Source organism: Rhagoletis pomonella, unplaced genomic scaffold (genome assembly GCF_013731165.1).
Source record: "Rhagoletis pomonella isolate Grant_MI unplaced genomic scaffold, Rhpom_1.0 Rhpom_scaffold_00006, whole genome shotgun sequence".
NCBI lineage: Eukaryota > Metazoa > Arthropoda > Insecta > Diptera > Tephritidae > Rhagoletis > Rhagoletis pomonella.
Genome location: NW_023458560.1, coordinates 44,190,714 through 44,218,397, shown reverse-complemented (window position 1 = coordinate 44,218,397; position 27,684 = coordinate 44,190,714). Strand labels below are relative to the sequence as shown.

At 37.2% G+C, this 27,684-nt stretch overlaps 2 protein-coding genes across 5 annotated transcripts in view; one reads left to right on the top strand and one right to left on the bottom strand.

Annotated features, from left to right (window-relative positions):
- The window catches only part of LOC118740786 (dedicator of cytokinesis protein 9), a 104,796-nt gene extending 103,124 nt beyond the window's left edge, over positions 1–1,672 (bottom strand). For 3 of the 4 annotated variants that reach the window (XM_036472471.1, XM_036472472.1, XM_036472474.1), the window contains exon 1: positions 217–1,672. In XM_036472471.1, coding sequence (XP_036328364.1) covers positions 217–321 — 105 coding nt within the window. In that variant the 5' untranslated portion in view covers positions 322–1,672. The remainder of the gene's footprint in view (positions 1–216) is intronic. The other variant, XM_036472473.1, reaches the window with a different exon arrangement.
- Positions 1,673–5,694: 4,022 nt separating this feature from the next.
- LOC118740784 (laminin subunit beta-1-like) lies at positions 5,695–27,071 on the top strand. The gene is made up of 3 exons (XM_036472469.1): positions 5,695–5,996; positions 20,221–20,281; positions 20,346–27,071. Exon 3 carries the CDS (start codon positions 20,878–20,880, stop codon positions 26,314–26,316), a length of 5,439 nt encoding a protein of 1,812 aa, XP_036328362.1. The 5' UTR covers positions 5,695–5,996; positions 20,221–20,281; positions 20,346–20,877; the 3' UTR covers positions 26,317–27,071.
- Positions 27,072–27,684: the final 613 nt, after the last annotated feature.

The following is a 27,684-nucleotide window of genomic DNA, read 5'->3' as shown; positions in this document are numbered from 1 at the left end:
AGAAACTTTACGTAGAAATGATATCGAATTCTCGAAAATCAATATTTTTCGATCGGAAAACTATGGTTTTCTGCAGGAGACTTTCAATATAAATTCCGACCTTACTTTTTCACATGCATTTTTGGACCACCCTAATATACATACATACTGAATATGCAATTATGTATGTATGAATGTGCACAGGAGGGGCATATTGTATTTCAGGTAGGTACTTACCAGCGCCGTACTCTGCCGCACCACCTGCGACACGGAGTCGCGTAGTTGTGCCGCCATACCGGCTTTGTTGTTGTTTAGGCCGCGTGTGAATTTGCGTTCGCTCATCTTGGCCACAAATCAAATTGTGAAGGCCAAATAGAAGCAGCAAGAACGGCAGGCAGGCAGGCAACGCGAAGAAGACGAACGCGTTTCAATAAGAATTTATACAAGTGAAAAATAAAATACCAAAAAACAAGTTTATGGAAAAAAATAAAATACGATACAGATGGAGGAGAATCGCACAGCGTTGGAAGACGCTATTCCAAGTGCGTGCGTAGTCGTTGTTGGTTGTTGGCTGATGGTATTTGTAGAAGTGTAGAAGTTGAAAGGAAGCACACAGATGATTGGCAAACACTGAAGCACTTGGTATAGGTACGTAGCAGCAGATGACAGCAGGGGCAACAAACGAGTTGTTTCCTTTTTTTGTGGTTGTTTTTCTTATTTTTCGTAAGTTTGTCAAACACAGAGGAGGTACACGTCCTGGCTGGCGTGTGACGCGTGTTCTTTTATTTTTATAGATATTTTCTTAGTTATTTTTAAATTGCAAATATGTTATGCTATTTTCGTCTTTTTACGCCTGTTTTTTTATTAAATGCCCGCACATAAAGACACATACATACACACTTGGTGTGAGAGTGTGTGTTCTGACACTTGGAAAAGGTCGACGGCTGGGAAGACACTGCTTATAGGTACCTTTTTTTTATTTTATCGAGACGATGAGTAATCAATGGTAATACTGTGGGCGCCGCAAACGGCACCCCACAACTTCGAAAAATGCACTCTGCTGTTTATTTGCTTCGTTTTGCACTTTTATTCGATATTTCTGCGGTTTAATAATTGTTTATACACTTTATACAACACATTTTCTTGACATTTGCGCAAAATTCTTGAAGGACATTCGCGTTCAACACGCATTCAGCTAGTAGCCACCCACTTGCTTCCTCCTATACATACAGACACGCACTTCGCAATGCGGCTTTTCCGCTGTTATACACAAAACACTTTGCAGATGATTTTCACAAATAGGAGAATTTGCTTTTTCGCAATTACCCAAAACATGCACAGCTTGCGTTTAAATTTTCTTTGTATATTTCAAGAATATTAAGAACACAAGTAGGGGTAATACTTTTCGCCACCAAATTTTCCAGACACAAAAAAATATTCTTAATATTTATTACAAACAACAGCTCGTAAAACAGAATTTATTTTAATGCTAGCCATTCGCTTAGCATCATTGCACATCATTTGTTTATGAGTTTTCGAATTTGTTTACTTTTTCTAATTCTTATAATTTTTTGCTTTGCAATTCAAATTCCAAACATTGATTCACCCACACACAAATACATAAATATGTTTAGCAGACCAAGAATAAACGTGCGGCAACCGCGATAACAACGAAAATTTAACCAAATCAGCCGACGCGCGTTTTATGACTGAAAAACAATTCGTTGCAATTCGCCGTGCAAGCAGCCGAAAGTGAGCAACCCTGGCAAACAGCTGTTCAAAAATGGATGGAATGTGGAAGCTAAAACCGGTAAAGCTGCCATGTAATTGCGCTCAACAGGAAATTATTTTTATTTTATTAAATTGGACTCTTGTTTAGCTAACTAATGCTGTTGAATTTAAAACTTAATGCAAAAGCTGTCTGTAGAAAATATTTTAATAAATTATGTTAACGTTTGATGTTAATAAATGGAACATAAAAATTAGAATGTAGCTTGTTTAATATTTTGAAACAAGTGGCAACTTGTAGCTGCCGAGTCCACTTCGTAAATTTTTCCGCCGGATGTGAATAAAGAAAAATAGCTCTGCGTGTTTGAATATTTTACAATTCAAGTGAAAAGTAAACTACACGCATATTTAATTGTGCAGCTAATAGTTTCCAGTTCATTTAACGAAAAGTGTATAATTCAACATAAATACGTGCAACGAAAAAAGTGTAAAACATAAATAAAACAGCGTAAACGAAAATGTAAGTCGGCGTCGCCATCATCCGGCGTCGTTTGAAGCGAACATTTGTACGGTTAATTGGAGTTCGTTGTGCAAGTGCTACGACTCTTATAAGATTAATACATATATAAAGTGATAAATGATAATATAAATGGTAATAAATATTACAATCATACATATATGTACATATCACTTTAATTTGAAAAAATTGGGCAGGCGTCCTAAAAAATATATGAATGCAAATAAAAACACGAAGTTTTCATAAAACAGCCGCTATATAACAGTCGTTAAAGACGAACATGTTACGTTGAATTTTCAGAGTGGCGGTGTTTGTTATAAATATAAGAGTTTTTTAATAAGGTTTGTTCGTTTCAGATAAGGATTTAAATTAATAGAAGGAATAATTACATTTCTGCACATAACTACATATTAAAGGCTTGTATGCAGCTCTCAAGAAAACGGCCAAGAAAAATTTGCCATTATTTCGTGTGTGTGTCCAAGGAATTTTGAAATTTTTGATACTTCACAGCTTGTTGCCTCACTCTTTCCTCAAGAAATAATGGAACGGGCATATATTTCTGTTGCAAACCTGGGTTGCCTTGTGCTCTTATTTCACAAAAATCTTTAGAAAACCGTAGTAGAAAGCGTAGTAAACTTCTTAAGAACTGCGTACTGCCTTAAGGAAATTTGACGCAAGAAAATTTCTTAGCCATTTCTTGTACGTCATTTTATATGGAGTTTTTGCTTTTCTTGAGAGCTGCATACAGGCCTTAAAAAAGAAAATACGAATGGTTGGTACCGCAGTGGCAGCTGCCGTATTGTTTTATCGTCACATTGCGAACGTGTAAACTGTTGAGTTTATGCAGTTACGGTCGATGGTTTAATTAAAGGAGGGTAAATCTGGCGCTTCATATGTATGTATATATATACGTACTTATGTATGTATGTACATTAGGCTGCATCACTCCCCATAGAAAAAAATCGATAGATGCTGTGCTTCCATTATAAAATCGATTATATTTTAAGACTTCCACCAAAATATTTCGGACAAATATTAAGATTTACGTGAGCTGGACCGATTTGAAAATACCTTCAAAAATGTAGTTTTTTTATGAATAAAAATAGTTTCTTAAAGATGCTTTTTGAAAAAATCCCCTTAAATGACAAAACGGTTTTAGCTTAAAAAATTTGCATAAAAATATTTAAAAAAATGGTTGACAAATTTTCACGGAATCGTAATAATGAGATCTTTGGCGCTGTTTTTAAATTTTTTTCAAAGATTGATATACAAAAAACTTGAATATCTGAACGTAAACTACTCCGCTTTAGGCTTGTGAGGTGTTATTGGAAAGGTATTTTTTCACCCTTTGCTAATAAACTCATTCAAAGGATGAAAGAGAAAGGTGGGATGAACGAGTATCATTACAAGTTTAATTAAGATGTGTTGGTATTTGAAAAAAAAAATTGGGTCCTGAATAAATTTTTTTTGCACAGAAATAAAAAGAGTGGGAAAATAGCTTTCTACTAATACCTATGTACATTAGTCTAAATCGGAATAGTCTTGGCCCAGTTATTCAAGTTTTCGTAAATCAATCTTGAAAAAAGTTAAAAAAACAACATCAAAAATCTGATTATTGCGATTCCGTTGAAAAGATTTTTAAATATTTTTGTGCTGATTTTTTGAGCTTAAGCTGTTTTGTCATCTGAGTGGATTTTTTTTTTTTCAAAAAGTTATTTAAGAAACTATTTTTATTCAAAAAAACTCCATTTTTGGAGGTCCAGCTCACGTAAATCTTAATATTTTTTCCGAAATATTTTGGTGGACGTCCCGCAAACCCGCAGCTTTTTTGGGGATGCAGTCTAATGTACATACATATGTATGTACATGTGTACGGACATTTATGTATGCAGATATTTAGCCTTGAATGAGACATTATAAAAATCTTCAAAGCACTTATTGTGGCATATTTATTAGATTATTTTACTCATAATGATTACCGTCCCTGTTAAAAAGTGATTAAACTCTGGTAAAAAGACGAAATTAATTAATATGTATTAAACGAAATGTTATATAGGTGTTCTCCAATTTTTGGAGTCGTTAAAATTTTATCGATTTATCGGTGAAATGAAAACGTAAAAATTTTCTTGAAATCGTAGAACACAAAATTAGAAATTGGAGCCCGGCTATACGCTACTCTGTTAGCGAATTAAAAATTGTTTTTTTCTGTAAATGTTCTTTTAACCCAACCACACGTTCGCATTTTAGCTGAAATATTCAAAACGCTGGAAAGAAATTCTGCTGCAACAATGCCGAAATCAAATCAGAGGTAAGATATTTTATTTTAACATAAAAACCATACATACACATGTATTATTTATTTCTTGCTACTTCCGTGTCAAATATGCTTGCGCCTAAAACTCTACTTTACACATTAATATGGGAACAGTTTGGGAGAGTGAGGTTGAACGCATACAATGGCAAACACTACTTCGATCACTGTTGCATGTGTATCCAGGAAATACAGTGCGATGTACGAAAAAGTGATTGTAAAAAATCTCCGCTGACAATTTTTTATTAATTTTTGGGGTCTATAGGATGCGTCAAATCCGGTGCGTTGTATCCTTTTTTGACTAAGTTTTAATTATCATAACAGTCACCCTAAACTAAACGTAAATCTACTAAATTTTTGTAAATATCAGACCAACTTGCTGAAAATAGTGTTAAAGTGCAGCCACACCTTTCTTTGTTAGCATAGAGCTCCTTGAAATTTAAAACAAAAATACACTAAGCAAAGAGCAAATCCAACTTGTATACTCTTTCTCTCCTAACTCAAAGCGCTAAAAATTAGCTGTGCATGAAGACCGATAATCTTTAACTATAAACCATAAAATTTCAGCAGTCGTAAATTCAATTATTGCACTCTACCTTGCCAGCTGGAGCCAGTCGAGAGAGTGGACGTCAGTGACATCAACTCCAAACAGAGCAAACTCAACCAGCCAGCTAGCCGGCAAAACGCCAGCCCAAAAAAAAAACCTGTCGGTTACGCTCAGCTATAAACGTAGCTATGCAGATACTTTGTTCATATGTATGTATATACTCGTACTCGTAAATGGAAGTGTGTTTTTGTGCATTTACCTCATCGGCTGATTTGTTTATATTCTTAGCTACCTTTGTGTATAGCAATGTTTGACTATTTACCGCCTAGCCAAAGGTAGACGCACTACTTTTGGCCAGTCTATATATGAAATTGTGTTTACATACCGCTTGTCCGATTTCATACACACACACACATGCATATAACTTTTGTCTGCTTATAGATAAATTTTTCAATGTTTTTAATGTAATTCCCTTTGCTTGCTGAGCAAATCCTCCACTGAGTGGTCGATCGCAACAAGAGTATCTGCTGAATGCACACTCATCGCGCTGGTGTAGGCAATCTCATCGGTTGAATTGGTTGATCTCCAATTCCCAGTTGTGAGTCGTATTGCTTCGAGACGTTCGTTCAGTGTTGAGCGGTGATTTTGTGGAGTCAGTTCGTTAAGACGGATATTTTTAGACGGAGCTACGGTCTTTGAGAAAATTAAAAAAATATATACATACATATGTATATGTACTTGGTACGGTTGTGTGTATATTAATATGCATATTGTATATATGTATGTAAGAGTGTGTGCCTACATAAATATATAACTAACTAACTACAGACAGCATAAATATTTTATGTACATGCATACATACCGCCATATGTGCTAGAGGAAAATGGCTATTTATCAACTGGACTCGGGCAATGGTGAGTATGGACTTCATTTTACATAGTTTTGTAAAAACGAATGGAAAATATGGTGGATAAAAGTGTTTTTTTTTTCTTAAAAATAATGCAAATTGTGAATGAAAATGTTGCAGTTTACACCTAACTGTTAATACATACATACCTACGTACATACATACATATGTACGTACAGATAAAAGGATATTAAAATTAAAATTCTTTCAAGCATAAAAGTGACTTGTGATAAATAGTAGCAGCGACTTTTACTGCGAACGGCGGCGCACCATTTTATTATGCTTCCGTTAACATTCTGTGGGTGCATTTCATATCGCTTGCTTTCTTTTCTTCTTCATGGTTTTTAATTTTTTTCCTCTCTTGCTGCTTGCTGGCTCTGCTGCTGGGCTTAAGCCCATCACATGTTTTACTTGCGCTGTTTTCTGCCTTGGACTTATCGCTCTGTGGGTTTCTGTTGTAGTGAAAAAATTAAAAAATTCTTGTAAAAACAATTCGATATAATGCAGGCGCATGCAACTGATAGAAACTATCTGTACCAATACACACATATACTGCATACATACATATGTATAGTGTACATAGTACATACATTCATACATACATATATATGTAACTATGCAAGCTCATATGCATTTACAAATTTAAGAACACAACTTGCTTGGAAAAAAATATTGTAGAAAAATTCATGTTTTAATTTGAGAAAAGGGTCTGCAATGTTGAAATAGTAAACGTTCTGTGTAACATAAATGTGCTGTTAACTGCAAAGGTGTCCACTTACATACATATCGCATACTTAGTGGTTTTTTTTTATAAGCTTTTATTTGTAATTGAAGTTGTAGAGAAAATAGTGCTACGCTAAGCAGAGCATAAAATGTTTGTTAAGGTTTTTATGCTGATGAAAAAGGCAAAGTGTTAAACAGCTAATTTTAGTAGAAAAAAAAATTATTTTTTTAAAAAAAGCATAAGTAGATAAATAAGATGCAATTGTACGAATGTTTTTTTGCTCTGGCATAGAAAATATAACCAGCATCCTTTCGTATATATGTATGTATTTTTACACATTTGGGAATCACCTGCTAGTATACGCCCTATTACGGGAAGTTCAAAGGCTTGTTTCTCTTACAAATTTGGAAAAACCGAGATATACGTAGCACAAACACAAAGAATTCTGTGACACAATTTCGGTCTGCATATTCAAGTAGATTAAACTGTTACTTGTCGAGCCTAGACCCTAATTCAGTCAACATATGTCCGGCACGTGAAGGCTTTTCCCACAACGCTAACTATGTACCTCTTCACATGCTTCAACCCAACTCAACTAACACCCCCTCTCTTTGTGGCCCGACTCCGACGAAACAGCACATTTTCTGGGTCTACCGTTAGTTGAGCTTGACGACAACGATTTAAGCAATATCCGATCTAGGCCGGACTAAGTATGCCGGTACAAAAACAATAGCTGAGTAATAAGTTCGCCACACAGCGAACATTTTCGCTTGATATTTCTACGGATGAACAGAGAAATGGCTTGTACTGGGGCCAAGGGCTTTACAGAACGCACCCCTCTAAAGGCACTAACGAAGTATGACGTTCGGGCCGTTGTCTCACTAGCATCGTCGATAATCAGGAGCACTCCGTAACTTGAGTAACGGCAACGAAACGGAAAAAGTCTGGTATCGATCATTTATCAAAAAATCACAAGATCATAAGTGCCATAGATGAGAACAATAAGTTAATCAGCAGAATCCCTAGATACCAATGTAAGAAGATCCCACCCGTACTGGCAAAAACAGAACTACATACATACACCTGAAGCGGGACAACTGAGATTCATCCTCATCATGTACAGGTGCTATCTGCTTACTGGGATCCGTAAGTAAAAAAGTTTGCGGTATATAAAATAGGAGGTCGTCTGAAAGTTGCTGAAGTCCGATATATTCCATAATGGCCCAGGGAAAGAGGTTTGGTGCTAACGAAGCTAGCGATATCTTGGTGGTACTGAACAACGAAAAATTCGGACATACTAGCGAGAAGTGATAAGAAGATTAACTATGGCTTCGGAAAAATCAAGATCTACAAAACGGACACAGAAACTCTAGTTAACTTAGCGGCATTTAAGGATCATGTTTTTTTTTAAATAATCAATTTAAAAATTATCAGCAGGTTCTGCAATTCACATTACCTGAAATTCAAGAGAGCTTTGGGTTTTTCAATTACACAAAGGAATTGTAAAAGCTATTGAGAAACTGAACGTTCATTCACGAATGTGAAGTATGGCATTTTTGTTGTGGTCAAGTTTATGCTTAAGATTACATCAATTATCATAACAATTTAGTAGCGGCCATAGGATTGCAATTGGTTTATAAAAATCGTAATTCAAGGGGACTCCATCCTTATTTGTAACGCAGGACCAGTAAGGGGACTCTAAAGGCCCCAGTAGGGACCAGTGTGACCGTTTTGATCCAAGTAGATCAAAACTGATACATTTTTCGATGAATTTTGGAGAGATACTTTTCTTTCAATTTTGATACTTTTCCAAATACAAATGAAAGAATCTGTAAATTTGTATGCATTACAAAACATGTCGTGCACCTGTGGCAACGTACATCCAAAAGTTCATTGTCGTTCTCTGAACGAACCTTTCATGTATTGTGATTCATGGTCCATGTCGAAAAACGTCAAAATGTGAACAAACGAACAATATCATAGCGCTACATATAGTGATACATATTTTAAGTCTCTTTTCTGCTACAATTTTTCACAAGCTCGCGGTCACACTGGTAGGGACACCATTTTGTGTATCAATAAGAGTCCCATAACATACGCCATTAAGTCAGTGCATTTTTAAGCGATTGTTCTGCACCGAAAAACGAGCAAGAAAGCATTCGGGCGGGTTATGCCTGCTTCGAAATATGCGGGCCTTATCTGCCGCAAAGCACGTTCACGGGTGGATGCGGAAAAATTAAACGGTTATCCTATGAAGTGAACAGCTGCCGTTTAAGTTATTCAGCTTTCTTAAAGTCCAAATTGCGATACTACTTAGGTATGAGTTATTTATTCAAGGCAAATTCAATAGTCAACAAATTATTTAATACATTTTTTCGATTACCTTTTAAATTACTTTGTCAAATGCAATTGCAATCCTTTCCTGTCGATGAATATCTCAAAAATCATTGAAAGTTTATTGAGAAAATTGTCAAATTTTACATGAACTTATTCGATGTTTTAACTCAAAAACATTTTAACTTGCTACAGTATGTTCTATAGGTAATAGTATGCAGTTTTATTTTTAAGAGTGTTCCAGTGATTCTGCAACGATTAGAGCTCACACTCATTTTCCCATCAAACAATTTCATTTGAACAATTTATTCATTAACGCATATGAGCAGCAGCATCATCATTGGCATGCTAGTCGTTGTCAAGCGCGTCAACCAGTATATGTACTATTCTTGTGCGCGATACATATTAATTATAAAACTGCCCACAATACTCGCGACTCAAACAAAGCTTAAAAAGATGCCGAAAATGAAACAAGACGGATGCGTTAATTGCTACGAGCAAAATATAAACAAGCAAGGCAATGTACGCATAGTAAGCACATACATACGTAAGCTATGATGAATTTGCATGAACTTGGACTCGAATTTAATTCATATTACAGCGAATGCAATTTGCACTTGCACTACATTTAAATACACATAAACAGGCGGTTGGAAAAGTTTGCTACTAGCGGAAAAATTTAATTCTATTTAAGCATAACGCTTGTTGTATTTTTAATTATATTCACTTTTATTCTTCAGCCTCTTCTAACTAGTCTTGATTATGATCTCATAGCGCTGGTTAATGTGGTGGCAACAATTTTTTTTTTTTTTTACTATTTGCCCAGCAGCATGAAACACTACTTGCGTACATACAAACATGCACACATTTTCCACAAGTGTTACTCAGCTGCCAGGAAAATTACTACATAAATACTTTCATACATACATATATAGAAAAATACAAAAATAAGTACATGTGCAGAAAATTTTTCGAAAGTGAAAATTCTTAGGTTCATTTGCAAATACATTGTACATACAAACATACAAACATAGTACTTTTCTATAAGTAAATTCCTCCATATATTCCAAAAAGTTCACTTGCTGGCCATTTTCTTTTCGGTCAACATGATGTTTATGCTGCACACTCACGGCCTGCTGTACACTCCATTAAGCCCCTACATATGTACATACATTAGGCATATGGCTTTTTTTTTAATTAATTATGGCTTTTACCCAGACCCATCTACCGGGGCATCCGAATCCCTTCCGTTTGAATCGTACACCCTAAAAATTTAAATTATATTGCGAAAATTGCGATTTTTTTCCTTTTTCCGGTTTTTCGCATATTACTCGAAGTTTTAAGGATGTACGAGTCAAACGGACCAGCTTAATTTCCAGTGCCCCGACACAAAAAAAAAGTGGTCTGTGCATTTTACCAGACCCATTTACCGACATGTATTTCGACCCGCTGAATCCGAATCTGAGGTCCGTTTGATCCGTTCACCCTCGAAATTTCGAGTAAACTGCAAAAATTGCGAATTTTTTGCCTTTTTTCAATTTTCGCAATTTACTAGACATTTTTAGGGTGTTCTGGTCTATCGGGTCTCAGATTCGGGTCGAAATACATGTCGTTAGATGGATCAGGTTAAAAGTAAACAGAATTTTTTTTTATGCCTAATGTACATACATACCTACATAAATTTTTGTCTGTACAAAAACTTTTCGTCTACTGCTTTTGCTTTCATGCAAATATTTATTTTTGTATGTATTTTTTCGGACGTTCTAAAAACCAAGCAAATGCCTTTTTAATAAAGCTCCAGGGCATTGTTGTTGTGGCGACCATGCTTTCCTACGCTTACTAGCTAATGGGCAAATAAACTTCAATTACGTTACTTCATTAGTCGCATCTTGGCGCTTTTTGCCGGGCTTTGTTTATTTTACTGCATATTTTTGTTTGTCCATTTATTCATTAACTTTTTTTTAGTAGTATCAGTAGGGTGGTCCTTAGTTTTGGAGCTTGCCTTTTGGAATATTTATCTTGTTTCGCTAGACAGTGTTCACCAGGAAATAGATTATTACTTAATTTTTCTATTAAGGTTTTGACTTTGAAGTCTGAGGCTCGCGCCTTTCCTTCATCCTTTTGAGACTTAATTACGCAAAGCTAATTTTTTCACGGTATCAGATACATGGATCAAGCCATTTAAGTTAAATATTAAAAATTTAAGCTTTACGCCAGCTCTTAACTTTTTTCCAAAAAATGTATGTGGATCTCCCACTGCACGGGAATTGAGTCTCTCAAATGACAGAAAGAGCCTCACTCCTTGTTTCCGTGCCGAATCCATCAGGGCTCTTGAGGGAATCCCACCGTTTTGGTCTCTTATTACGGACTTTCAACAGCCTTGCTTTTTGGCATAAGTTATCAATACCACTGCAGTATTCATTAAACGAAGCTCTTATCGAAGAACGAATTAGGTTTTTCCTCTCCTTTTGTGCGCATAGCTTACGTTCCTAGTACATTTTAGCATTTGCTTGGATTGACACGAGGAAAAGCCGTTACATTAACCACCACCTCATCAATTCCCTGCCTGGATGAAATTCCAGGTGGCGCAACAAACGAGTTCTGAATCTCTTCCCTAAAATATAGCGAATCCGTTTTTCTTACATTTCGCATTAAAGCAGAGACTATAAATAGTATGTTCGCGAAATTCAATATACATACTTGTGATCCGATAACAAAACCTCGCTCAGAAGTCTTCAATTTAAAATTGACCACTAGACCGCCATCTAGAAGTAACCAATGCGGATTTAGTTCCCACGCACAAAATGTTAAACCCACAATAAAAGATACGAAAGGCTGATTCACCTATGCATTGCATTGGTTTCTGCCCCTGAATTTATTCTGGGCGTTAGTATAGCCATACAAGATCAAACCAACATCTCGCTTGCCGCTGTATGCCGTAAACGTAGCCTAAACCTTCCGCGAAGTTGCGACAACATAGACAACAATAAAGTGTCCTAACAGCAAAATTGAGCATTGTAGTCATTCAAAATACAAGTCCTTGTCCAGTCAACATTCATGCTATTTAAAGATCGTATTATAGAAGCCAAAGAAGGATTATCAGAAACCATACAGTCGGATTTATTCTGCCTGTGTTCCGCGTTCTTTCCCTCCTCCTCTAGAAAAATTAAGCCAGGCCAATGGCATTACTGTTATTTGACTTCCCGACGCATACCCTTGTATGCGAATGAACCGGTTCCGATTCTTAAGATGAGCGATGGGAGGCTGTATGGAATATTCCATTCTTTCACTCGGATATAGAATTGTCAATTGTGAGGGCCCTCTTTAAGCGAGTGTAAGGAGGAGACGCGCACCCATAACCGAATGAGTAGTTAAGTAATTTCAAGTCATTGTTTTACTGAACCAATTACAATTAATGAAGTCGAAGAGATCCAAGAGTTTCATCAACAGTGCCCAGACTGTTGCAGAAGCGTGAAGCCAAGCGCTTGAGGCGCTCCGTTTGTAGACCCTGATAGCGACACAGAAAGTGGTAATTGACTCTTCCTCATCCTCATAATGGCAACTTCTGGTGCCATTGCACAGTGTCCTCTGATGACGCCGGTAAGGACTCTTACAGCAGACCTATTGAGTTTCAGTACGTCGCTCGTTTTTATCTTGTGATCTCACAGTGTACGCGCTTGTTCCACAAGTCATTAGCCACGACCACGGTGTACATATTCAAACGATGCTACAAGCTTCTTCTACTGGAATCTCTGAGTCATCTCATCAGCCGACTCATTCCCTTCAATATTGGTATGTCCGGGGACCCAGCATAGAGTGACGTTGATACGGCTCAGTGACGCCAGCGCACAGTGGTTCAAAATTGGCCTTTTGTGTTCACAATTCTCTGGAGCCTTAATTTTTCACTCATTTTGATTAACGGTTTTTTTTTTAATGAAATCTAAACAATAGCGCTATTGAGCTTGGTACCACGAAGAATGGAACCTAACAAACAATTCGTGGTACAAAGCTCAATAACACTATTGAAATAAATTTAATTAGCCACAATAAATTTTACAAAGAAATCTAATGCAATTTGCAAGAGACCAGTTGAGCCCGATTTTTGAATTTTTTGTTTGTTTGTATTAAATTGGCTAAGAGTTCGCGTTGAATTTTAATAATTTAACAAACGTTCGAAATGTTAGCGAAAAAAATTATTAAAAGTCAACGCTACCTCTTAGCTACTTGCAAATTGCTCTCTATTATACTAAAATTTCATGATCTATAAAACTGCATACGTAAAAATTTTCTGGAAACTAAATTTTTTTTGTGAAATTTTCTTTTAACATTTCCACATTTTCTTGCGATTTTTTGTTTTTTTTTTTTTGTTTTGGGGGAACCCTACAATTGTTTTCAACTTGAATAGATGAATCTATTTTCTTCAAAATTGCTACTTTTTCTGCATTTTGTACTTGTAAAAATTTAATACAAAGAAACGAAAATTGAAAAATCGGGCTTAGCTGGTCTCTTGCAAACTTTATTAGCTTTCATAAAAAAAAAGAAAATAGTCAAATCGAGTGAAAAATTAAGGCTCCAGTGAATTGTGAATACTAAAATCCAGTTTTGAACCACTGTGCAGCATGGTGCGACATTTCCATACGATTCCCGATTTCACGATGTTACATCCTATTGCCCTCAGTGCTTCTGTGGTGTTTTCACCTTTTTTTTTTTAAGTATCTCCATTACTTGTATATAAAACGTTTTAATTTGAATGTTTCTGTACTCATTCGTATGCGAGTTAGATTCTGATAATAATCAGCAAAACGCTTCATAAAAGGATATGGATGACGAATTTATATTTTTGCAATTATTTTTCAATCATAATCTACGTTACGTGAATAGATTTAATTATATCCCAAATTCAAATTTCACTGCAAAGACAAACAAATCTTACACCCACAGAAATATTCATACACATTTAAAAAAAAAGTACCCCCCTGCAGGGTAATCTTATCGTTGCGATGAGATTTGTAGCTCTAGAAACTTTTTTTAAATAATGAACAGTTGCATATCGAGGGCTTTTCAAAAAAATTCGATTCTGATATAAAAATCGGTCGGTGTCTTACTGCTTATTTCTCAATTTGTCGTCCACCATTCCAACTATAAGAACCATTTTCAAAACAATAGAATGAATTTCTGCATATTATAAATATGTTCTGCATTTTCCCTATCTAAATATCCAATTGGTTTGCGCGTTGAAGGTGTATTTTTCCACAACATTCAGCGATCTTTAAATTGGTCATCTGAAAATTGCGTCAAATCACTTTTCAATTAATTCATACCCGCCATTTTTCTCACAGGGCACTTGCTGACACATCTGCTGAGATCAAACACAAATTTAAGCAAACATATTTTTTTAAATTTTTTTTTTTGCGCAAATATTTAACCAAGTAATGAGAGATAAATTTTCAAGTTCTGCATTAAGTTTCTACAGTAGATTTGCTAAAATATCAGCTACAGACAGGCATGGCAGTGAAGTGGAAAACAAAAACCAAAACAAGTCAAAAGAACGCGCGCAAAGTAGATACTCATATAGCGGGTCTGTAGAAAAAATAAGCAAACAAAATAAAAATATAACCGTAATAATTTACACAATTATTTCATGGATCTATTTTCAGTGCGATTAGCTGGATGAGCTCATGAGCACAATGATTCCTTGAGTGTTAGAATGCATTAATAACAGCAGCAACATAGACAAGAAAAACAAAAAAAAAACAAAACCTAAGCGCGCCTCAAGTGCATTGTCATCATGTCAGTAGCCGTTCCGTGCTCCCATTTCAATTTACTAATTCTAATTCAAAAACAGCATTGCAACTAATTTAGCTGAAATAAATACCACCACATACATATACCTAAAAGTAGATTACTACCGAGTTTTCGCAACTAAAAAAAAAAGCTGATCGCGCGCTTAAAAATAACGCATGAACTACATTGAATGAAATTTCCCAAGAAAAAAGTACTAAAAACGCAAAACATAAAACAACTAAATCAGTGAATGAACTCTTTATCAGTGCTTTACGCTTTTTCACAGACATACATACATACGTGTACATATACTATGTACATATGAGTCAATCCATGTCGAATAGAGCAATGGTTGGAATCGCCAATTTTTGATTTGGATGAATTTTGATCAGAACTTTTCTTTTATCATACGAAGTAATGCCAAAGGAAACAAAATAAAAAATTTTTTTCGAAAGTTCAGAACTTGACAATTTCCCGGATTTCGCAATTTTTTTATATCTCAAAAACTATTAAAGGGGATATTTAACGCTGTATAAAAAAACGATAATAATTTAAAAATATTCGAAAAATAAAAATATTCAAAATTTTATTATTTAATCTAAAAATTGGCTAAATTTTTTTTTACACAATACCTTCAACTCATCTTAAAAGATGCTGAAATGTTTAAGATGTTTTTTTTTTAATATAAATTTTTTTACTTTGAAAAAAAAAACTTTTTTAATATTAAAATTTGAATTTAATAAAAGTGGTTTAACATAACTTTATTTAGAGTTTGCAAAAATAAAAAAATTTCAAAGTTCAAAAATTCATATCTGTAAAAAACACGTTCCTAAAAGTTCAAGATCAGTTGAGGTATTTTATATACAAAAAAAACTTAAAATTTTTTTTTCTAAGAATTTACAATTCTTTCGTTGGTATCCATGGTACAATAATTACATGAATTGTCTTCCCAGAGAGTTTTGCTTTGTTTTCGCTCAATTTAATTTTTATAATTTTTCAAAACAAAAGAAAAAACGTTTGAAATTAAGTGAGCCATATACATTTTAAATTTATTTACAAGCAAATGTTTATTTTTCCGGCTTTTCCAAATTAAATAAGTTCTCTGCAAGGTTTGTTAAAAAAAAAAATACGTATACATATGTATATGGTATATACTGTCGCACGGTATAATAAAAGAAAAGTTCTGTCCGAAATTCATTCAAATCAAAAATAGGCTATTCCAAACACTAGTCGATTTTACATGGATTGACCCATATGCAATATATGTACATACATTTGTATGTACATATGTCTTTAAATGTATGTAGGCTTGAAATTCTAATGGGCACACGAGTTATTTGCTGCCTGGTTATGCTATAAAAAAAACTTACATACATAAGAATGTACACATGTACATATTTTATTGCCTTATTCTGGAGCTTTAGTTTTCAAACATTCCTACATACACACATATGTACATATGTATGTATAAAAAATTAATATTTTTATGTTTTTCTGTCTAAAGATCCTGCTTTGATTCCAAACCTTCTATATGTACTTGTACAATTTCAAAGCATTGGCGCCGCTCTAGCCGTCATGATCATGAGAATTTAGTGTAGCATAAGTCATTTATTTAGTTCAACTCTTATCAGCTAAACATCATGTGTGTACATTGTACATGTGTAGAACATACACATACAAAGGTAAATTTTAATGAGAACTTTTAGTGAAAGTTAATTTTGCTTTCGAAAAACTACATATTTTATAAGACTTATAGTTAGGCCAGGTTCAAGTGGCTCCCGGTATTACAGTACACATAGGCCTAAAAATTGGACCTTTTATATACCAAAGAGATACAAATGATCGTTGGTGTGCCAAAAAAAAAACGTATGTCAAGTTAGAACTGGAAATTATTTAGGCAACTAAAACCACTTCCAAAGACAAAGATGAACAAAATCCACTCAAATATTAAACCTTGCTTGCCTGCTCAAACAATGGCTGCACCCTTTTTTTAAGCTTTCTCTAAATTTTACATTGACAGGGAAAGGATAAAAGTTCATTGTGCCTCACACTGGCACTTCGCTATAGTAAAGGGTATTGGTGAAAGTTATTTTTATCGAAAGCTTTTTGAGGGGAAGCTTGCGGATGCTTAGGAAGGAAAATTTCTGCAAAAAGAGTGCTTAAATTGCAAGTTTCAATTCTTGCTAAATGCGTAAGCGCCAATGAAAGTTATTGCAATTTTAGGTATATTTAATTGGTTTTCTTTGTAAAATGTGGGCAACTAAAGCTCTCCCTCGCGATTCTAAGCATCTCAAAATCGCGTTTTAATACTAACTTTTTTCAGCGAAAAAAAAAATTATTATAATCAATGCTAAAGAGTTCATGTTGCTTAGCAAATGCGGCCAACTGGCATAATGCAATAATTTTTTTTTTTATTTGTTGGTTGATAAAAATTGTCAACTATAAAAATGGGCCCAACTTCTGAACATTATTTAATGCTTTGTTTTATCACCAAGAGGCAGCATGTATGTATGTATGTATGTATGTATGTGTGAATGTGATTGCCTTTCTTCATATGTGTGCGTTTTTTCTTCAATTCCATATGTATGGGTTTCTCGTGTTTGCGCATTCAAACAAAGTTTCCATTTTATAACTTTAGTCTGACCGCGTTGCTTGCCGGGCTCGGTTCGCCCAAAACGATTTTTTTAGAAAATTAATAAACGGTTTATGCTCTTATTGAACAAACATTGTGGATTACAACAATAAACTTAAGAGATAAGAGGAGAAGTGTAGTGTGTGTAAGTGTGACAGGAAGATAGTTTGAAGAAAAAACGCGTTTTGAAATGAAAATTGGGTTACGAGTGTAGCGAGGTGAATGGAAAAAACAGAAACTTTTTGAAGGAGTAAGCTCCTGGAGAGCGAACAAATTTTAAAATTGTGTAAAAAAATTAAAAGTACCTTTATTGAGAACAGTATTTTTATGAAAATATAACGTGCAAAAATCGGAAGACAAAATAAAATAGGTAATTTTTTTAAGCAAAGAAACAAAACCGACTTCAATTCTCTTAATTTAAGAATACCGCAAATTTCTTCATGATCAAATGATCGGATCTAAATCAAATTAGCATGGAACCACCTCGGAGGTACCACCTTTCCTTTCAAAAATGTAGAAATCAGTTAACGTGGTCCAAAGTTATGCGGTATGATAACCTCCTTCTTTTTTGAAGTCGGTTAAAAATGAAATATAACACAATAGCGAAAGTTAAATTTGGCAAAAAAAAAACAAGAAATAGAAAGGCAATGAAATTAAACAAAAAAACTAAACTTATATAAATTTATATAAAGCAAATTATATACAAATTTTAATAAAATTGTATAAAATTAAATTAAATTCCGTAAACCGCAACATGATAAAATGGAGTAAAAAAATAATAATATAAAAAAAATAGAATACCAAAATAAAAGACGAAGAAATAAAATAAAATTTAATTGAATGGAATTGAAATAAAAAAATAAATCAAATTAAACTATAAATAAATTAAATTAAATTACATAAACCGCAACATGATAAAATGGAGTAAAAAAATAATAATATAAAAAAATAGAACACCAAAATAAAAGACGAAGAAATAAAATAAAATTTAATTGAATGGAATTGAAAAAAAAAATTAAATTAAACTATAAATAAAATTAATTTAAAAAACTAAATTAAATAAATGAAAAAATATAAAACAGAACAGCAAAAAAAAAGTATACAATAATAAAAACATAAATCAAAAAAAAAAATAAAAAAATAAATAAAATAAAATTTAACAAGGCAAAATAAAATTTTACAAAGATAAGCAGAGTAAATTATATACAAAAATTAAATAATATAAATTAAAACAAGATAAAATAAAATACAACAGAATGAAATAAAATAAAATTAAATTAAATAAAAACATAAAACAAAATAGAACACCAAAATTAAACAAGCATAAATCAAATTAAATAAAATTAAATAAAAGATATAAAAAAACCAAAAATATTAAATTAAATTAACAATAAAAAAAATTTAATTGAAAACCCCAAATTGAATAAAATTTGAAAAACAATGAGCAGAACAGTACAATAAATAAATAAAACCTCACAATAAAAAATTATATAAAATAAAACAAAGTAAAATAAAATATAATGAAATAAATTAAAATAAATACAAAAATAAAATAAAATTAAATTAAATTAAATTAAACTAAATTAAAATAAATTAAATTAAATTAAATAAAAATAAGTAAAATAACAAAATGAAATGAAATTAATTGAAATAAAATAAAACAAAATAACATAATAAAAAATAAAATTAAATTAAAAATAAAAATTAACATAGAAATTAAATAAATAAAATAAATAAATAGAAATAAAGTAACATTTAATATAAATAAAGTAAGTACTTTCGAGAATATCTTCATAGAATGGGCAGGGTAGACTGTGGACTCGTCGAAGATAACGTACACCATACATTCTTCACTTGCAAGCACTTCTTGTCTTCGCGCAGAATGGTGGAAGAAAGATACGGAGAAATAACCCCGAACAACGTAATTGGGGTAATGATCTCCAGTGCAGACAAGTGGGAAGCAGTTCCGAGATACGTGAAGTTCGTACTCCGCTCCAAACGAGAAGACGGATATCTACTGAGGACACCCGAATGAAACGCCCCTACAAAAGAGCAGCCTTGAGGCTCAAGTAGCGCGCTCCTGCACCTGAAGACATGCATAATTGCGGTGCCAGATGCGGGATTCTTGCGCGGGCGGTGGGAGTTTGGGTTTTAGTGGGTAGCCCAACACTCTTCGCTGGGAATCACACACTCGGGGAAGGTAGTATAGAGATTAGTGCCCCCGGCCAGTGCATAAAGCATTTCCCTCTCCTACGAAAACATACAAAATTAAGTAATCAAGATAAAATAATTTAAAGTAAACTAGAGTGCAGAAAACTAAAATTTGTAAATTTTAAAATTAAATACGTGTGTTCGTATGTAATATTGTTTTATAAATAAATAATAAGCAAATATTAGTTTTCCATGAAGATGCTTACTAATTGTAAATGCAAAATTTCTGCTAGACTCAATAAAAATGTCATTCGAGTGTCCGTTAAATTGTCGCATATAAAATTGGGGAGGTCCGAATTGCGAGAAGAATTATGAAGATGATTGCGAAGACGAATATAAAGACAGACGAATGCGTTTGTATATAAAGACAGCGACTAAACCGAAGACGAAAAATCTTCCGGACCCTAAAAAAACTAGAAAAGTGACCGGAAAAAAATTTATGAAAAAAACAACAACACCAATATCCACAATATTTTCATTCCCTATTTTTTGTGTATATTCATCTAATCCAAAGAAATAAATCTAAAGCTTGCTTACCTCTTACAGATCTTACACTGGAACTTTAAGCACTGCCAAAAATTCACCACCAAACTTCACAGCAATTCAGGTAAATGACAAAAATATGAATCTAACTCTTCTATAGTAATCTCCACTGTCTCCCATTACCGCAGGTGGAGTTTGAACAATAATGCATTGGCACACACGCAATGCAGGAAGAACTATTATTTCATAATCAGCAACGAAGAACGAAGAAGAGGTCACCGCGATAGAGTTTTTTCACACATATACAAGAGGAAGTTAATACGCACACAACAACGCTTTTCTGAGATTACAATAGGCTAGTAATCTTATGGAATAAGCTAAAAAAGAAAACAACAACAACGAAAAGCACTGAAGAACAGCAATACAGCATACTAAAACTAAAGCTTGTGTACTGATTTTAAATCGCGCCTGGTTACAACCGGAAATTGCAGAAACTACAACGACACACACAAACACGCCGGCACACATTTAGCTCACATTCACATATAATCACTACTAAAGAATTATTGGAAAAATAAATCTTCTATAAAACTATACAACGGTATAGAACTGTTCGACGATCTTCGTCGCCGATTGTGGTGTCCACATAAACACACACGCTACCATAACCACCACCACCGCCATAGCAAACATAATCACCGCCATAATTTCACTCCAATAATGTCGCCGCAACAACGCGGCAGCGCCTATGCTAGCCGCCTCTACAACAAGAGCAACAATAACAGAAACATCAACGCGCTTATCGCCTTTTGCTGCTTGGTACTGCTGAGTAGCTGTGCGTTGCTGACACAGGCGCAACGCCTCACTGGACGACGCGATCGGCCATTAAATACGCCCAGAGAGTACAAGAAGACACATCCATGCGAACGCTCCTCCTGCTATCCAGCCACGGGTAATTTACTCATCGGACGTGAGAATCGCTTGACCGCCTCATCGACGTGCGGCATACATGCGCCAGAACGTTTCTGTATACTGTCGCATTTGCAGGATAAAAAGTGTTTCCTTTGCGATACGCGCGAGGAGACGCGCAATGATCCCTACAAGAATCATCGCATTGGACAAATTATCTATAAAACGAAACCGGGTACGAATTTGCCCACTTGGTGGCAATCGGAGAATGGCAAGGAGAATGTGACCATACAATTGGATCTGGAGGCGGAGTTTCACTTCACCCATTTGATCATCTCGTTCACCACATTTCGGCCGGCGGCCATGTTGATTGAGCGTTCATTTGATTTTGGTCAAACTTGGCATGTCTATCGCTACTTCGCTTACGATTGTGACGAATCGTTCCCCGGCGTACCGACTGTGTTGCGCAATATCACCGATGTTATGTGCACGTCGCGTTATTCGAATGTGGAGCCCTCGCGCAACGGTGAGGTCATCTTTCGTGTGCTGCCGCCGAACATTAACGTCACCGATCCGTATGCCACCCATGTGCAAAATATGCTGAAGATGACCAATCTGCGTATTAATTTCACGAAGTTGCACAAATTGGGTGACAATTTGTTGGATAATCGACTGGAGATGGAGGAGAAATATTACTATGGCATTAGCAATATGGTCGTGCGCGGCTCGTGCTCTTGCTATGGCCACGCCTCACAATGCCTGCCACTGGACGGCACTGAGTCGCCGGAATACGATATGGTGCATGGACGCTGCCAGTGTACACACAACACCAAGGGTTTGAATTGCGAAACTTGCGAGGACTTCTTTAACGATCTGCCCTGGAAGCCGGCGTTCGGCAAGCAGACTAATGCCTGCAAGAAGTGCGAGTGTAACGATCACGCTGTGAGCTGTCATTTCGATGAGAATGTCTTCGAGCAATCCGGCCGCATTTCGGGCGGCGTGTGTGACAATTGCATGCACAATACACAGGGTCAGCACTGCGAGGAGTGTATGCCTTTCTTCTATCGCGATCCCGAGCAGGACATACACAGCCCCGAGGTGTGCAAGCCTTGCAATTGTGATTTGAACGGTTCGGTGGATGAAGGCATTTGCGATTCAGTGAACGATCCCGAAAATGGCATCGAGGCTGGCGCTTGTCACTGCAAGTCGAATGTGAAGGGACGCCGTTGCGATGTGTGCAAGGATGGATTCTGGAATTTGATACCCGAAAACCCAGCTGGTTGTGAACAATGCACGTGCAACACGCTCGGCACCATCGACAATTCGGGCTGCAACATGTACACCGGTGAGTGTACGTGCAAGCGCTTGGTTACCGGAAAGGACTGCAATCAATGCGCGCCACAAACGTATGGTCTCTCTGAGTCGGAGGATGGCTGTACGCACTGCGGTTGCGATGTTGGCGGCTCATACGACAACTTCTGCGACGTTATAACGGGTCAGTGTCGCTGTCGCCCTCACATGACTGGGCGCAATTGCTCTCAGCCGAAACAGAATTACTTCATACCACCGCTCTATGTGGTGCACGATGTAGAGACCGCGGATGTGTGCATATCTCGCGGCAATAACGGCAATTGCACAGTTGTGCCATATCCACCACTGCCCGATCGCACACCCGACTACACTGGTGTTGGATTCACGCGTGCGCCGGAAAATTCCGAATTCATTATAACCGTCGATGACATACCAAGCTCCATGCCCTACGATGTGGTGATACGCTACCAAACCACTTCACGCGACGACTGGGAGGATGCTTACATAACGCTTGTGCGTTTGGACGAAGTAGACCCGGAGGGCGTCTGCGCGCAGGCTGTACAACCCGGTTCGAGTGTTTACGAGACGCATATACCCTTCAGTTTGCCCGAACGTGACCGTCAGGTAGTGGCGCTGCGCAATGTTTGCCTGGAAGCCAATAAGGTATACAAGTTCAAGATACATTTTGAACGCCGACGACACAACGAAGACAATCCCACCGCCACCATTCTGATCGACTCACTAACGCTTATACCACGCATTGAAGTAACTTCCGTCTTTTCGGGCTCGCCCGCTGCGGACTTGCGTCGCCGCGAATACATACAAAGGGGCTGCAATCAGTCGCTTTATGACATACGCTACAGCAGCGTCGTGGACCCACGTTGCAATGAGTTGGCGGACTATGCGAGCACGGAAATTCACGATGGTGCCAGCCAGTGTAACTGCAACCCTACAGGCGCGCTAAGCAAGGAATGTGACCCACATGGTGGCTTCTGCCAATGTAAACCGAATGTGGTGGGACGTCAGTGTGATCAGTGCGCGCCAGGCACTTATGGCTTCGGCCCGGAAGGCTGTAAGGCTTGCGACTGCAACAGCATTGGTTCGAAGGACAACAACTGTGACCTGATCACGGGTCAGTGCGCCTGTCATCCTAACACATACGGACGTGAGTGCGATCAGTGCCAGCCGGGCTATTGGAACTTCCCCAATTGTCAGGCGTGCGAGTGTAATGGACATGCGCAGCAATGTGACGCACGCACTGGTCAATGTATCAACTGTTTGGACTTCACCAGCGGCTATGCGTGTGACAGCTGCTTGGAAGGCTACTATGGTAATCCCTTTTTGGGTAGTGAAATCGGTTGTCGCGCTTGTCGCTGCCCCGACACTGTCGCCAGCGGTAATACACATGCCGACGGCTGCTCGTTGGATGCGCGCAACAACAATATGATCTGTCACTGCAAGGAGGGCTACGATGGTGCACGTTGTGAGGTGTGCGCAGACAATTATTTCGGTGATGCAGAGACGCCAGGTGGCGCGTGCGAAAAATGCGACTGCAGCAACAACATCGATCTCTACGACACAGGCAATTGCGAACGACGCACAGGACAGTGCTTGAAGTGTCTATACGATACGACCGGTGATCATTGCGAGCTTTGTCGCGATGGCTTCTTTGGCGATGCGCTGCAACAAAATTGCGTGCCATGTGATTGCGATTACTTGGGTACTAACCAGACGATTGCGCATTGTGACCGCTTCACCGGTCAGTGCCCTTGCTTACCCAACGTGCATGGCATACGTTGCGATGAATGTGCGGCCAATCATTGGAAGATCGCTTCAGGCGAAGGCTGTGAGGCGTGCGAATGTGACCCGATTGGTTCATCGTCCGAACAATGTAACCGTTACACCGGACAGTGTGAGTGCAAAGATGGCTTCGGTGGACGCGCGTGTAATCAATGTCAAGCCAATTACTGGGGCAATCCGAATAGGGAGTGCCAACCTTGCGAGTGCGATCCCTACGGGTCGGCGGACTACCAGTGCGATCGCGAGACTGGACAGTGCGTGTGCCATGAAGGCATGGGCGGCTACAAGTGCAATGAATGTGCGCGCGGTTACCAAGGACGCTTCCCACATTGCGCGCCTTGCGGCGAATGCTTCAACAATTGGGATTTGATACTGCATGGACTGGAAGATGCCACGGCCGAGGCCATACAACGCGCCAAGGATATCAAATTGATCGGCGCAACCGGCGCATATACGGCTGAGTTTAGTACTTTGGACAAGAAGCTGCAAAATATACGCGATCTGCTGCAGAACACCACCGTTAGCTTGCAGGATATCGATGCGTTGGATAAAGAAGGCGCTGAGCTGAAGGATAAACTGCAGGCTTCGCATACAAAATTAGTGGACACTGAAGAAAATTTGGAGAATATTTATTCTTCCTTGAGTCTATCCACTGTGGAGTTGGAAGCTTTGCGTAATCAATCTGAGCTCGTGAAGAAATTGTCAAAAGAGCTGAAAGAGAATGGCATACAGCTGCAAGAATCCAACATCGAAGGTGCACTCAATTTGACGCGTAACGCCTTTGAGCGTGTGCTCGACCTGTCTGCAGTGAAGAATGAGGCCGAGGATTATGCTGCCAACACCGAGCGCAACTGCAAGCGCGTCGAAACGCTGGCAAACAAGATCAAGGATGAGCACGACACGATCACGGCCAACGATGGCATCATTGCTGACTACCGCAGTGAGCTGACGTCCCTTACCGCTATGATACCCGGCTTGAATAACGAAGTGTGCGACAAGAGCGGCGATCCATGCGACTCGTTGTGTGGCGGTGCTGGTTGTGGCTCCTGTGGTGGGCTATCTTGCGAGCAAGGCGCATTGACACGCACCGAGAAGGCGCTCAAAGTGGCCAAAGACACTGAGCAAATAATCAAAGACAAGAAAGATGCCGCCGATCAAACTATACGTTCGCTCTTTCAGGCTAAAGTCAATGCCTCCGAGGGTTATCTCAAGGCCAAGAGCGCTTTCGAAGATGCCGAACGTTACCTCAACCGCACCAATGACAAAATTAAGAAGGGCGAGGCAATGATTGAACAGCTCGGCAGCTTCCTTAACAACAACACTGCATTGCCGACGGAGAGTCGTGACCTAGCCCAGCAAACACTCAAGCTCGACCTCAAATTAGATCCCGAAGAGATACAAATGCTGGGTGGCAAAATCAATGACGCTGTTTCTTCACTCAAAAACGTTGAATTGATTATTTATAATACGCGTGGCGATCTGGCGCGCGTCAACAATCTGCAGGCAAAAGCGAATACGACCAAAGAAACAGCAAACGAAATACTAGATACTGCCAATTCGGTGGTGAAGAATCTGGACGATGCAGATGCTTCGCAACTGAAGGCCAAAGATGCCATATCACAAGCTAATGTCAATATTGAACTGGCGGCCAAGGATTTGGATCAAATCGATTTAGAGACGAGTGATGCTGAGGCGCCTGCCAATGCCACTGCGCAGCAAGTGGAGGATCTGGCCAAGCAAGCCAGTCGCATAAGCAAGAATTTGCTGAAGAACGAATTAGATGCACAGGAAATCAAGAAGGAAGCAAATGCCGTAAAGGAGGCCGCACTCAAGGCGCGCGAATACTCCAATCAATTGCACTCCGCCACCAATTTGGTCAATCAAACGCTTAGCGATCGCGCGCGTAATTCGGAAAGTGTACGCGAACGTGCCAAGCAGCTGTTGCAACGCGCTTCCAAACTGACAGTGGACACAAACGATAAGTTGGGCCAACTGCAGTTGATGCAAGAGATATACGCGGAAAAGAATAGCACTTTGCAAAAATTGCAAGACGATTTGAAGCCTTTAAACGAAGAGCTGACTTTGTCGCTGCAAAAGATACAGGAGCACGCCGATCGCTATCGACAATGTACGGGCTAAGGGATAAGCGAGCGTGCAGTTAGTTGGTAGCAAAAGCAGTAATGTTGCACCTTAGCATTTATACTTAAACCTTAAATAGCCTTTGATAACTGCAATAAGACAAAATGCCTATTAATGCCCTTTGAAAAGCACAAACCAAAAATGTTCACTCTAAAGCCAGTGCCAGTGTTTAAGTGCTCAGTATATCAGCTGCGGCTCGACAAAAAAAAAAAATTTTAATGTAATTGTTTTTATCTTCTTCCTGTTCTATTTGTAACATGCTCAAATTTGTACTGTAAACCGTTTGGATGAACAAAATATTAATTTTAATTTTAATTAAAGTAAAGAAGGAAAAAATCATAAATGAAAGCTAAACGTGTTTGTTGTAAGAAAATGTTATGTTTAAAATTTAAAAAAAAAAAATTATATTTTACTGTATGTTTTAGTTTATTTAAAGCCAACTCTATGAAATAGCAAACAATATGAAATATTTTAGCAATACGACTATCAAGCGTTTCTAGTAGAAATTGCTGCACATTTATTTACATACATACACACATACATATGTACACACATACAAACATATGCAACCAATACAAAACGAATATTATCTCGAAAATATTAAGCAAAGAAACAAATACATACATATGTGCCTTAATAACATTAAAGAAAAACAATTTGAGATTGAATTCTCTACTAAAGATTTTGTTGTAATAACTATGTAAGTGTAATTTTTATATTAATGTATTGAGCCAATAAAAGTGTTGAAAAATAAATTGAAATTGTATTTGTTATGCAAATGATTTGATAGTGGGCATTAATAAACGGGCATCTTGACCATACGTCGTCCCAATTGATTGCATACCGTAATCAATGCAATCAGGGCGCCACTGTCCTGCCTGAGAAGTAATTTCATTAACACAATTCGCAGTTACCAGCGATGCGTTGACTTAGGTACTTTTTTATTTGAATTACCAGTCTAAATATTGAATGCCGTCATCTGAAATGCAAAAAAAGCGTCACTAATCAAAAATTAAAAATTCACCTTTTGATTGATATTCCAAAAAAAAAAATTAGTTACGACTTTTTGCATTTCAGGTGGTGATACATAAATAGGTTAGGTAAGAAATTAAACATTGATTTCATTTCGTTTTTTTTTTTTCATTTTGTTCGAACCAATACACGACTTTTCATGAGCACTTCGAGAATAGTTATAGAGAATTTCAGAATCATTTCTTGACTAGTTTTTAACTAGCCTGAAATTATCCCGAACTAGGCTCAAAATTATCCTAAAGTAGCTCTGAAGTGGTTCTGAAAATATCGTGCACTTGTCCCGAATGGATCTCGAGCCAGTCTTGGAACGGTCCCGAAATGGCCCCTTACTAGTGC